Source organism: Bos taurus, chromosome 14 (genome assembly GCF_002263795.3).
Source record: "Bos taurus isolate L1 Dominette 01449 registration number 42190680 breed Hereford chromosome 14, ARS-UCD2.0, whole genome shotgun sequence".
NCBI classification, from domain to species: Eukaryota; Metazoa; Chordata; class Mammalia; order Artiodactyla; family Bovidae; genus Bos; species Bos taurus.
The window spans coordinates 42,844,353-42,858,518 of NC_037341.1; the positions used below are offsets into that span (position 1 = coordinate 42,844,353).

A 14,166-nucleotide genomic window follows, 5' to 3' on the forward strand; every position below is an offset into this window, starting at 1 on the left:
AAGTTTACATATTTTTTATAGAATTGTACTTAAGGTATAAGTACAAATTTGGATGCCTTCACAAAGATTTTGAATATTTTTATAATTGTGAAAAAACCCACATCATTTTTAATATACTTGTTGAACTGACTGTATGAGCACACTTCCCAGGTGGTACTTGTGGTAGAGACATGCCTGCCAATGCAGAAGATGCAGGAGATGCAGGTTCAATCCCTGGATTGCGTAGATCCCCTGGAGAAGGAAATGGCAACCTACTCCAGTATTCTTGCCTGGAGAATCCCGTGGACAGAGGAGCCTGGTGGGCTACAGTCCATGGGGTCACAAAGAGACATGATTAGCAACTGAGCATACACATATGATCTGTTAACATTCATAGATCTAAATAAGTTCAGTTCCTGTTCACCTGGCATCAGTCTAGACCACAACCTCAAAATACGCTAATCAGATTGCTAAAAGAATTTAATGGAAGCAAATAGTCACATCAAGAGAAGTGATATTTCTTCTTTGCTCTGCTCTAGTGAGAACTTGCCTGGAAACCTGGCCAGCTTGGTTACCACAATTTTCAAGGGACATTAATAAATTAGCAAGCCCTGTGAAGTTAGGGAGTGATGTAGCAGTAAGGATCTAAAAACAGTGTCATTTTGGGGCACTGCCAATGTTTTAACCTGGGGAAAAAATTGAAATGGAAGATTGTAACTATTTTAAAATACTTGAAAGATGGTGATGCACAACAGAGAGTAGCCTAAATTTGGGTGGGTTCAGAGGACAGAACAAGAAACAGGGGGCTGAAATGAGAGGGATGCAGTCTGAGGATGAAAATCAAAAACACTGTTGAGAGTTGTCTAATGAGCTTTTTAAAATCAGCATATTTCACTAAGCTGTAAGATGTGTAATTGCATTAATGTCCTAGCAGATGCTAGCTGTCACTCTATTTTATTTTATAAATTATATTTTTATGTTTTGAATCATATTATGCATTTATTTTCAGGTTTTTTTCCATTGACTTATTATGCAATTATGCAGTTGTTGAATGTAAATATTGTTCAAAAGTACAGAGTGTACAAATTAGATAACCACCACAATGCTTCTTCCCCCCCGGCTCCTGCCTACAGCCGGGGAATAATGAAGCACTCCAAGTAGCAACAAAGTACAAGCAAAGGCATTACCGTGGGACTCTGCCTTACTGTCTTCATTAGACTGTAAGCACCTTGAAGACAGGGGCTCCCATGACAGTGTCCTCCCCAGGGCTGACGTTATGCTGCTTGATGACTCAGATCAACAGCCACACTGAAGGGCAAAACAGAAACCAGTAGGAAACCCTGCACATTAGCCTTGAATGGGTTGAATATCGTGTTGGCCAAAATGTTTGTTTGGCCAACCCAGTATTTCCAACCATTCAAGGCTAATATTGAATGTAATATTGGTTGTAACCCAGCTCCTGTGATTCCCAACCATAGGATTAGGTGTGAGAACTGGAGGACTTTGCTACTTTCCTCGTTAATTAGTTTCCAACTATGTTTCCAAATGTTTCCAACTAAGGTGATTTCCCAAAAAATAAATAAACCTTAATCTGAGCTACTTGATTTTCACATGAGGCTCCTGTTTATTCAAAAGGAAAATAAAGTTTAGTTTAAAACTGAGTCAGGCTAACTTTTTTCTGGGCATGCCTACCATGATTTAACTCCCTATGGACAGTGTTGAATTTCCTAACACTGTAAGTATTTATTCAGTTAAAATAGATCCTTAAATATACTAAAGAAAGAGGTCTTATATGTTCAAAACAAGGTAGAGCAAATGATCACATGTAGCATTTTATTCATCTTCATCAGAATAACAAGGCCACTTTTAACTGCCAGAGTGCAAATTATTTAAGTAAATGCGTGCCTGTGTTCTGTATGCTTAACCTTCTCAAATATTCATCTCTCAGATATGGAAGTGAAGCAAATCAACAAGCGTGCCTCTGGCCAGGCTTTTGAGCTGATCTTAAAACCACCATCTCCCATCTCAGAAGCTCCACGAACTTTAGCTTCTCCCAAGAAGAAAGACCTGTCCCTGGAGGAGATCCAGAAAAAACTGGAGGCTGCAGAGGAAAGAAGAAAGGTAACTTATTCATAGGTTTTTTTGTTTGTTTTTTAAATTATGAAAGCATAATAACACATTTACAGGAGACTTGGGAAATAGAGGGCTTCACTGGTGGCTCAGGCAGTTAAGAATCTCCCTGCAATGCAGGAGACCCAGGTTCAATCCCTGAGTCAAGTAAATCCCCTGGAGAAGGGCATGGCTGCCCACTCCAGTATTCTTGCCTGGGAAATCCCATGGACGGAAGAGCCTGGAGGTTTATAGGCTGTCGGATCACAAAGTATTGGACACGACTGAGTGGACTAACACTTATTTAACACTGGAAAATACAGAACAAAGTTACATATAGTACTGATATCTATTACAGTTACTTTTTAAGTAGATAAATTAAGATTTTAGTTGGAGCTTCAATATCCATAGGTTTTTTAATTCTGCTCTCCCTTCTTACCTTCTCTCTCTACCCCTCTCTCCCTTCCCTGCCCCCTCCTCTTTCACACACACACACACACACACTTCTAGCAGAAGTTCCAAGAGACAATGATGCCTGAACCTGCAGCATTCTAACACATGTAGGTCTTCTAGACATAGATCCAGACTAGTTCAAGTAAAATCTGCTGCTTTGAGGGTAGTTAAAACCAAAGGTCTCAGACACTGAATTTTAATGCTTTAGTGCCCTTTCCCTATCTTGGGTCCCTTTTGATAAAAGCCTCCCTGCCTTAGCCTATCCTCACTGTCAGGAAAGCACAGCCTTAGATAAGGCGCCTCCAGGGGTTGCATGGGGCGAGGGGCCAAAGCGTTGAGTCCTCCCTCTCAGAGTCTGCATCGTGGACGGTTTTCCTCGGAACAAAAAAGCACCAGGTACCCCGCTGAGATGTTTCCTGCCCAGAAATGCTGTTCACCCCCGGGGCTTGCCCCTGTCCCCTAGGCTTCAGTGCCTGTCCTTGAAGTTAGTTCATCCAAGGTCAGTACCCTCTCTGGAATCTATGAGTATCTTCCTGTATTCATATCTAAGCCTTGATGGCATTTTTTTCTCTTTTTTCCATTGTTCTTTATTTGTATCCAAGAGCTTTTCTTACAGAACTAAATCTTTAATTTTCCACAGTCAGCTGAATAAAAAAAGCCAAGGGTATTAAAAGTGGAAGACATTCAGAAACCCCAAGGACTATGTACATAGAGACAGAAATTATGCTTGAATATGGGTGTACCAGTTTTGTGATTATGGAAGTCCATCCCATCAAGATGCTCTTGATTAATTCAAATAAAATTACTATGTTGTACTTTTCACTGACTTTATCATGGTACATTTTTAGAACCACATCACTAAAAATATGCTGCATGCATGATCTTATAACGTGACTGGAAATGGCATTTATAATAATTTTAAATTTCATTTAGATGCTTGTAAAAAGTCAGCCAATAAATTAAACACTTCTGTGTTGGATACCTACAAAGAAAATGAAGATAGCTCTTTTCCTAAAAACTGAATTCTTTAACAGGGAGTGCAGAGCAAACCCAAAAGTGTGTGTGTGTTTATGTGCTTGTATATACCTACATATACACACAATCACACAAATGCACACACTTACCTGTGCGTGTGTGCTAAGTCGCTTCAGTTGTATCCGACCCTTTGAGACTCTATGGACTGTAGTCCTCCAGGCCTTTCTGTCCATGGAGTTCTCCAGGCAGGAGTACTGGAGTGGGTTGCCATATATCATCAAATAACAAGACTTAAAGATCGTAAATCCTAGATTAAATTTTCTGAACCCAAAACTACTTTTTGTCTTAACCTTTATAGTTGGAAAGTCTTCCTATATTGTGTCAATCCTGATCACAATTTCAGTTTTTACTCGTGAAGTTCTCTTAACATCCAATGAGTATTTCTTTAAATATTATTTATCGTATTTGGCCAATTGTTGTTGTTATACAGTTGGATTTCAAAAGGAGGAAACTAAGTGATTAACCCGAAATATATATATAAGAAGTTGTTTTAGAAAAATTTATCAGACTTTTTGCTGTCCTTTATAACTTTGTTCTCATAGTAAAACTGTATTAATGTAATTACTGTCCTTCGAGTCTGTTTCCAACAGATATTAATAACTAACTACAGTAGTAGAGAACATGTTACAGTCAAGGTAATTTAAAGTTCTCCAAAGCATTGGCATCTTACACGTAATAGTTATAGGACATAGGTTGAAATATAGGGATGCTATGACTTGATTAGAATTCAAAGCCACTCACTAACCTGAATTTGAAAATTAGAGATGAAAATTCAACATCATGGTTTAAGGTGTTGCTGGCATATTTAATTAGAAGGAAAATATTAAAAGAACACAGAGATGACCAAAATTAACTGGATATTCTCATAAAATTCCCTGAGTTAACTAATTACTGATTATGGTAAAATTCATGTACCCTGAGGACAATAAATTATCAACACTTTTATGTTTGAACAATTGAATTGAACTAGAAATTGGCTGAGTGACTAAAAGACATCTACAAATGTAATCTTTCAATATTGTGACACCCAGGAAAAATGTTCTTTGGAGCCCTTTAAAAATCAGCATTCCTTCACATTTCTGCTCTTATTAAAATTTGCAAGGCAAAAAATTATTACATAGATTACATCCTGGTAGTGGAAATTAGAAGAAAATGTAACTAATTAACAGAAAGTGCCAACTTAAGAAATCATTAAGTGATTTTTTTTTTCTATTGGGTTGTGCTGACTTAATTAGCACTCATTTGAAGAACTTCTAATTCTCTTCAAAGAGCCTTTAGCAAGTGCATATATCTCAGTAACTGAGGACAAGCATATAAGCAAAACACCAACTCAAAGCAGAAGAGACTATGGGACTAAAACCAGCTTGATCCAGGAGATTGATATTTCTTTTTACATTTTTCTTTTCTTTCTGCAACTAATTGGTTTCAATATCAAGGAATTTTTGTTTCAGTCAGTCCCAAATTATTTTTCTCACAAATCAGCAACTCCAGCAGAAAGAGAGCTTCTCTTTCCTAATAGTTCTAACAAAAGTTATAGAACTGAGTCTCAGTGACCTGTCCTGGATCACATGCCCAGCCCAGTAAGATGGTACTAAATAAAGGAGGACAGAGGGAAATGGTAGTTCTGGGGTGAAAAGTGCTCTTCATATGATGTGGTCAGAAAAGGCCTCTTGGATGTAAGAACATTGGAAAGAAACCATGAAGGGAGTGAGGGAGAACATTTGTAAAAAGGCAGGAAGGTAAGGAGTAAGCCACATGACTCTTCTCTGGGGGCAGAATTTGAAGTAAAGAGAATAGTAAGTGCAAAGGTCCTGAGGTAGCAATCTGCTAGGACTGTTCTGGAAATAACACAGAGGACAGAATGGCAGGGCAGAAGGAGCAGGGGGAGATGGTAGGATTGAGGTCAGAAAGTAGCATTTTTAAAGACCGACTTCAAATGAAAAAGGAGGTCATTAGAAAGATAAAAACCAGTTCATTCCCTGTGAATCACAGCATCTTTACAGAGAAATGTCTACTTTAAAAACCTGAGTGACTAGAAAAATAGTTTCAGATAAATAGAGAAGACATGAAAGCATTCTAGAGTAAAGAATGGTTCCCAGAGATGAGAGTACAGAAAGTCTGTTTTCAGGGCAGTGGGAAGACATAGGAGTTTGAGCTAGTGGACTTGGGTAAGGAGTTGGAGAGGAGTGAGGTGAGATTGTAGAGGGCCTTGAATGCCAAGTTAGGTGTTCAAACTCCATTTTATCTGAGAAATGAGGAGTCACTGAAAGCTTTCAAAAATACACAGATGTCCAACCTAGCTAGTGACCAACAACATTTGTTTTGCCCTAGTTCTTTCCTTTTCTACAAGCTGAAAGTTTGTAAAGATTCCGCCAGCCAAACAGGACATTTAAATAGGTATTAAACAGTTCCTTTTGTCATGGTTATGATCAAAGCAATCTATCAATTCAGTTCAATCACTCAGTCAGTCATGTCCAACTCTTTGCGCCCCCATGAACTGCAGCACGCCAGGCTTCCCTGTCTATCATCAGTTCCCGGAGCTTGCTCAAACTCATGTCCATTGAGTCGGTGATGCCATCCAACCATCTCATCCTCTGTTGTCCCCTTCTCCTCCTGCCTTCAATCTATAACTACCAATTAATATTACTGAATATCATAAAATAAGCATTAACTCACTACACTGACATAATTCTACCTCAAAGTAAATATAGACACAAAGGTGAAATATGATTTTTGATATGGCCTTTAAAACAAAAAGGCTATGAGACCTCTCCCCCTCCATTGGGCTTCCTTGGTGAGTCTTCTGCACTGCAGGCAGATTCTTTACTGTCTGAGCCACCAAGGCCCCTTACCCACTCCAATAATCTTGCCTGGAGAATCCCATGGACAAAGGAGCCTGGCAAGTTATAGTCTATGGGGTCACAAAGAGTTGGACACGACTGACCTATTAACATTGGTACTCATTGGTACTCCCCCTCCATTGGTACTCTTGAAAGATTTGCTCCTGGGACCTGAGTCAAGGGACCACATCTGGGAAGCCGTGACCTAGGCTGTGCTGCTGTAGACTGCTGGATTTAGAACTGGAGGGCTGCCTCTGGGGCATTCCCTGTGGGCTCAAATTCGCTTTGTGTTCAATGCTTTGGCAGTTTCCCCACCTCCCTACTCCATCTGTTGATATGGCAGCACTGACCATCTGGTCACTACATTGAACGCTCCTCCCATCAGGTTCCTCTGAACCAGAATTAATGCTCCATTGGTGAGCTGATAGAAGAGTATTATAAAAGGAAGAAGTCCTTTTCCTGATTTTTTCTTCCTTCTTTGATTATCTCTGAGAATCAGTATTCATCTCCATCAAACCACATTACCTCATGAAGTCAACATAAAGCTCATTATCTGAAGTTAAATATTCCATCCAGCAGCTTACCCACATGGATGCAATGATATGAACACTTCAGTCATCCATCTGTCCATCCATTTATTTATTTACACAGCAAACATTTATTTAGTAAGAGGCAACAGAGCTAAGTCAACCCTAGGTCCCAGTTGGCCCAGGACAACTCCAGCTTATTCCTGCTGTGTAGATATCAGTATTGTCTCAGTTCCATAAGGATCTCAGATTAGACAATAAATTATATGATTATTGTAAGCCAAGCATAGTGTTTAAGAATATCTTTTAAAACATCATGGTTAAGAACACATGGTTAAGAGAATGCCTTTGATCAAAGCCTGGTTTCACCACCTAATGGTTGTGTGACATTGGGCAGGTCACTAATCTCTCTGTTTTATTTTGTCTATCCGTAAAATGAGACTAACAGTAGGACCCACATCCTGGAGTCACTGTGTGATTTAGAAGAGTTACTCCACATAAAGGCATACCATAAGCACTGTGAAAGTGTGAGCTACTTTTGTGTAAAAACATAACTAGTTCCCAGCCTCACAGAGATGACAATCTAGTAAACTCATGATTTTATAAATTTTCTCATTAACACAGATATTGAAATGTTACATACATTTTGTGACTATTTTTAAACATTATAAAATACCAGTTTAAGAACAGTGTGATAAGTAACATATATAAATAGTTCAGCCTAACTAAAAGTAGCTGGAAAAAGATTGATATTATGAAAAAATGATGAAAATTTAAGGAATTGGATGACATTGATAAAATCTCATGACAACATAGATTAAATTACAAAGAATACTACTCACCCACTCCAGTAAGCTATAACTGGCACGCAGACGATATCGGCACGATCAACTCCAAAGTCACTGAACCTCTGAAAGAAAGTCGTGTTGCTTATTCTTAATAATATGGCCTCAAAGTGGATCATTTGTCACCAAATCTGATAGGCTTGCCTCTTCTGTCTGCAGGCATCTCACATTGCAGACAGCAATTCAAGCCGAATTCAGAAAAAGAGGGGGTGCTTTGTATAACAATGGACTGTGAGTCAAAGTGTTAGATTATTCACAATTCAATGCTCAGGAAGCATTCTGCTCCTTAGAGAACATAACATGTGCCCTACAGACTCTTCATGCATGTTATCCCCTCTGTGTAGAGTGCCCCCCCCCCACCTTCTGTGATTCTTTTCCTGGGAGTTAACCGCAGTGAGTGCATTACAGAGTCTGGCAAAGGGCTCATTCTAAAGGTCTTTGGATTTTAATCATTTTAAATTTCGTCTTATACATCTGATTCTTCTACACAAAGTGAATAGTAAACCCTCTATAAAACCCATATTTAACGAGGCTTTATTTGTGACTTTAGCTGGGTTAATACTGTTTTTTCACTGTTAATAGGAAAGCAAATAATGAGATACACATCCTCTAACCTACTACCACAAAAGCACTTAAGAACTAGGATATCTAATGTCTGATAAATGGTTCTAGAAGGCAAGGAATAGTAATATAGCCAAATGATGCAAGGGGACAGGAACATAACAAGTTAGAAATATGCTTACTTCAGAACATACAGAGATAGACACTAGCACTCTCTAAACTATAGTCTTAAATCTGCTCTGTGTACACAAAGTAAAATGAGTTTTATTATACCACTTAGCTCAAATTTATCTTCCATTTCATTTATATAGTAATTAAATGCTTATACTCAGTAATATAAGAAATGGTAATGAACCTCTTTGGAAAATTATATAGTTAAAGTGTTCCTAAATGTACAATAACTCTGCTCACTATCTCATTATTTTTCCCTTCACATACCTCTCTTGTAATTACTCCAGCGGTACCAAGTTCAGCGTGAGGAAGTTTATGCCTTGAATAGGCCGTTCATCATTAACGAGCCTCCACTATCACAATAGCGATATGGAGACCATCCGTCCCTTCATCTCCCAGAACGTCATGCTGGATGTCTTAGTTCTGTAAATACTTTGCCTTGACATTTGCATTATACCAGCTGATCATTATCATGCCCTCAGTTTCTATTTCCAAATTTCTGTGACCTTCAACATTAGGTACGTGCTGTTCAGAAATGTTTCTCCAGGGTCAGATCTTTTTTCCTTAAGCAATTTATTTTTAACAACTTTCAACAAATCCCGCTTCTCCAGCTTCCCCATCAGGCAATCAAGATTCCTTTCTGCTAATGTGCTCAAGTGAGAAATAAAACAAGAATACCCACTCAACCAGGGCTTCCCAGGGGCACCAGTGGTAAAGAGCCCACCTGCCAATGCAGGAGACATGAGGCATGGGTTCGATCCCTGGGTTGGGAAGGTGGCTTGCCATTCCCCATGGAGGAGGGAATGGCAACCCATTCCAGTATTCTTGCATAGTGAATCCCAGAGGAGCCTGGTAGGCTATAGTCCATAGGGTTGCAAAGAGTCGGACTTGACTGAAGCGACCGAGCACGCACACACACACACTCAACGATGTAGCAAAATCTTCACTTCTACTGAAATTAAGGAAAGTGTTTCTTCCACTTTTGTGTACTCGATCCTCACACTCATTTCATGTCATGTTTTAGGGCAGTTCTCTGGACCAAATGCTTATTTGCTCCTTGATAGAAATATGAGAATCAGAACCAGCAAGGCTGTGACTGAGAGATTAAGCTATATTCATGAGAGAAGCAATTTATCCCCAGGAGTAAAGTTAGAGAAGTTATTCTGAATGTCGGGCTTTGTAAGAAGGAAGAATTATGACTTTCTGCAGCAATGCAGTTCCAGAAATCTTAGAAACTGAGCTTGAGGCCCTCAGGTCTGTTAGCTCCATGGAAGAATTTAAGAGTTGAGTATTTATGAGGAAGGATCAAAATGGGGAGGACGACATTTTCTCAGTGAGGAATTCTCTCCATAATCATCTCATCCTATATTTGAAACGTATATAATTGTGAGGTCCTACGAATACCTCTGTGGAGGCACTGGTAGCTATAACAGGTGAGCGGCCCTGAAGGGTCGCCTGGCCCAGCTTGGCAGGCCTGCTTCATTTAGCAGCGGCCTCACATGAGAACACTCTATTCTGCCTTCTGTTTCTGTTTCACCCCATTAATTGAACTAAAGAAATGCACTTGACACCTAGGCTGGGTAATCACATTTAGCCCCAAGGACTGCAAAAGTACTAACGCTGTTAATTGAGGCATTTCAAACTGAGCCAAATGCCACACTCCTCTCAGGGCAATAAGCCTGCCTCCATTGCTGTTCATGGGCCCCATGGGAAAGTGTGTTCACACAGACCAAATGTGTCCCATTCCGGCAACAGAGTTGAAAAGGAATGTGTTGCTCTATTACCCTTTTAATGCCAAAGGCTTCCCTTCTCCATCCTCTTCCCCTGCTGTCTCCTGGCTGCTTTCGACTCTTTCATAAAAGAAAATTAAAAGTGCAACTATAAACCTCAACCTACAATGCAATTTCACAAAGTTCCAAATTTAAGCATCTGAAATTTAAAAATGATGCAATTGCCTCTTGAAAACTATTCAAACTAGAAATGACACAATTGCCTCTTGATAACTGTCTGTGGTAACTCTCTCCATGAGAAAGGGACACAAAAAAGTCCAGGTAGATCCTCTCTGGGCAGCACTGGAAGCTCTGATCTATGGGAGGAGGTGGAGGGGAAAGGGACTTACTAACTCACTGAGGAGAAGGTTCACGTATCTGCTGCCTTCAGCAGCCTTGGCTGATGGACTTTGTTGTCAGATCAGATCAGATCAGTCACTCAGTCATGTCCGACTCTTTGCGACCCCATGAATCGCAGCACACCAGGCCTCCCTGTCCATCACCAACTCCCGGAGTTCACTGACACTTACATCCATCGAGTCAGTGATGCCATCCAGCCATCTCATCCTCTGTCGTCCCCTTCTCCTCCTGCCCCCAATCCCTCCCAGCATCAGAGTCTTCTCCAATGAGTCAACTCTTTGCATGAGGTGGCCAAACTACTGGAGTTTCAGCTTTAGCATCATTCCTTCCAAAGAAATCCCAGGGCTGATCTCCTTCAGAAAGAAATCCCAGGGCTGATCTCCTTCAGAATGGACTGGTTGGATCTCCTTGCAGTCCAAGGGACTCTCAAGAGTCTTCTCCAACACCACAGTTCAAAAGCATCAGTTCTTCGGCGCTCAGCCTTCTTCACAATCCAACTCTCACATCCATGCATGACCACAGGAAAAACCATAGCCTTGACTAGACGAACCTTTGTTGGCAAAGTAATGCTCCGCTTTTGAATATGCTATCTAGGTTGGTCATAACTTTCCTTCCAAGGAGTAAGCGTCTTTTAATTTCATGGCTGCAGTCACCATCTGCAGTGATTTTGGAGCCCAGAAAAATAAAGTCTGACACTGTTTCCACTGTTTCCCCATCTATTTCCCATGAAGTGATGGGACTGGATGCCATGATCTTCATTTTCTGAATGTTGAGCTTTAAGCCAACTTTTTCACTCTCCAGTTTCACTTTCATCAAGAGGCTTTTGAGTTCCTCTTCACTTTCTGCCATAAGGGTGGTGTCATCTGCATATCTGAGGTTATTGATATTTCTCCTGGCAATCTTGATTCCAGCTTGTGCTTCTTCCAGTCCAGCGTTTCTCATGATGTACTCTGCATAGAAGTTAAATAAACAGGGTGACAATATACAGCCTTGACGAACTCCTTTCCCTATTTAGAACCAGTCTGTTGTTCCATGTCCAGTTCTAACTGTTGCTTCCTAATCTGCATACGAATTTCTCAAGAGGCAGGTCAGGTGGTCTGGTATGCCCATCTCTTGAAGAATTTTCCACAGTTTATTGTAATCCACACAGTCAAAGGCTTTGGCATAGTCAATAAAGCAGAAATAGATGCTTTTCTGGAACTCTCTTGCTTTTTCCATGATCCAGTGGATGTTGGCAATTTGATCTCTGGTTCCTCTGCCTTTTCTAAAACCAGCTTGAACATCAGGAAGTTCACGGTTCACATATTGCTGAAGCCTGGCTTGGAGAATTTTGAGCATTACTTTACGAGGGTGTGAGATGAGTGCAATTGTGCAGTAGTTTGAGCATTCTTTGGCATTGCCTTTCTTTGGGATTGGAATGAAAACTGACCTTTTCCAGTCCTGTGGCCACTGCTGAGTTTTCCAAATGTGCTAGCATATTGAGTGCAGCACTTTCACAGCATCATCTTTCAGGATTTGGAATAGCTCAACTGGAATTCCATCACCTCCACTAGCTTTGTTCGTAGTGATGCTTTCTAAAGCCCACTTGACTTCACATTCCAGGATGTCTGGCTCTAGGTCAGTGATCACACCATCGTGATTATCAGTCATGAAGATCTTTTTTGTACAGTTCTTCTGTGTATTCTTGCCACCTCTTCTTAATATCTTGTGCTTCTGTTAGGTCCATACCATTTCTGTCCTTTATCGAGCTCATCTTTGCATGAAATGTTCCTTTGGTATCTCTGATTTTCTTGAAGAGATCCCTAGTCTTTCCCATTCTGTTGTTTTCCTCTATTTCTTTGCATTGATCGCTGAAGAAGGCTTTCTTATCTCTTCTTGCTATTCTTTGGAACTCTGCATTCAGATGTTTATATCTTTCCTTTTCTCCTTTGCTTTTCACTTCTCTTCTTTTCACAGCTATTTGTAAGGCCTCCCCAGACAGCCATTTTGCTTTTTTGCATTTCTTTTCCATGGGGATGGTCTTGATCCCTGTCTCCTGTACAATGTCACAAACCTCATTCCATAGTTCATCAGGCACTCTATCTATCAGATCTAGGCCCTTAAATCTATTTCTCACTTCCACTGTATAATCATAAGGGATTTGATTTAGGTCATACCTGAATGGTCTAGTGGTTTTCCCTACTTTCTTCAATTTAAGTCTGAATTTGACAATAAGGAGTTCACATTGGTCTGAGCCACAGTCAGCTCCTGGTCTTGTTTTTGCTGACTGTATAGAGCTTCTCCATCTTTGGCTGCAAAGAATATAATCAATCTGATTTCGGTGTTGACCATCTGGTGATGTCCATGTGTGTGTGTATATATATATATATATATATATATATATATATACATATGATGTCCATGATATCAGAGGAATACAATCTAAAACTACTGCTGTAGTGGATTTTGAAAAGTTAAGCTTTGTTTTGCTTTATTTTGATTGATTTGGTTTTCTTTGATTTCCTGAAGCTGCCACATGGTTTTCTGCCCAATACAAGAGAAATGTAAGGCCCTAAACTTATCTCTAATTCTTGGATGCATTGCATCCAAGTTTTGTGATAACCCAGACTTCTTTCCCTCTACAAGGTTTTCTGGCTAAGGCTAAGTCACTTCAGTCGTGTCCGACTCTGTGCGACCCCATAGACAGCAGCCCACCAGGCTCCCCCGTCCCTGGGATTCTCAAGGCAAGAACACTGGAGTGGGTTGCCATTTCCTTCTCCAATGCATGAAAGTAAAAAGTGAAAGTGAAGTCGCTCAGTCGCGTCCAACTCTTAGCGACCCCATAGACTGCAGCCCACCAGGCTCCTCCATCCATGAATTTTCCAGGCAAGAGTACTGGAGTGGGATGCCATTGCCTTCTCTGAAGGTTTTCTGGACTGGAGGTTATATAGATTGAATGAACTTTCTGAAATGAAAAATCCAAGTCATTTCCTCTTACTTTTTTGTGGTACTTCCTCAACTGTGACAATTCCTATCAACACAGCCCCATTCAGTGTACTGCAGACAAAGGAGTTAGGGAAGGGCTGGCTGGCACCACGAGGACACCGGAGTCCACTAACTGGTGACAACTAAAGGGATTGGAACAAATATCCTGAACATGTGAGATAACCAAGATTCTACATTTGGGTTTAGTTGTAGCAGGAAGTTCAGTTGCCATCAGCTCCAGTCACAGTGTGTTTTGAGTTTTACTTTCAATAATAATGGCTTCCATTTGCTCAGCACTAACTTACTCGATATGAGACACTGTGCTGAATACTTTGCAAACATTGTTTCATTTGATGCTGGCAAAGAGTCCTATGAAACAGGTACTATCTTTACCAGTATGCAAAAAAATAATAATATAATATAATAATATAATAAATAAATAAAATAATATAATAATACAATAAAATAATAATCCCATGAAGACTTCTCTCAGAGAGAAACTTGAAACACACACACACGTTTAGCCAGTCTCCCATGCCCCGTGTCGCAATTC

The 14,166-nt window shown here is 40.2% G+C and overlaps 1 protein-coding gene across 1 annotated transcript in view; it reads left to right on the forward strand.

Moving 5' to 3' along the window:
• Positions 1-14,166, forward strand: part of STMN2 (stathmin 2) — a 58,251-nt gene that overhangs the window by 32,496 nt on the left and 11,589 nt on the right. The window contains exon 3 of the mRNA NM_001034622.3: positions 1,928-2,100. Within this exon, the coding sequence (NP_001029794.1) occupies positions 1,928-2,100 (173 nt within the window). The remainder of the gene's footprint in view (positions 1-1,927; positions 2,101-14,166) is intronic.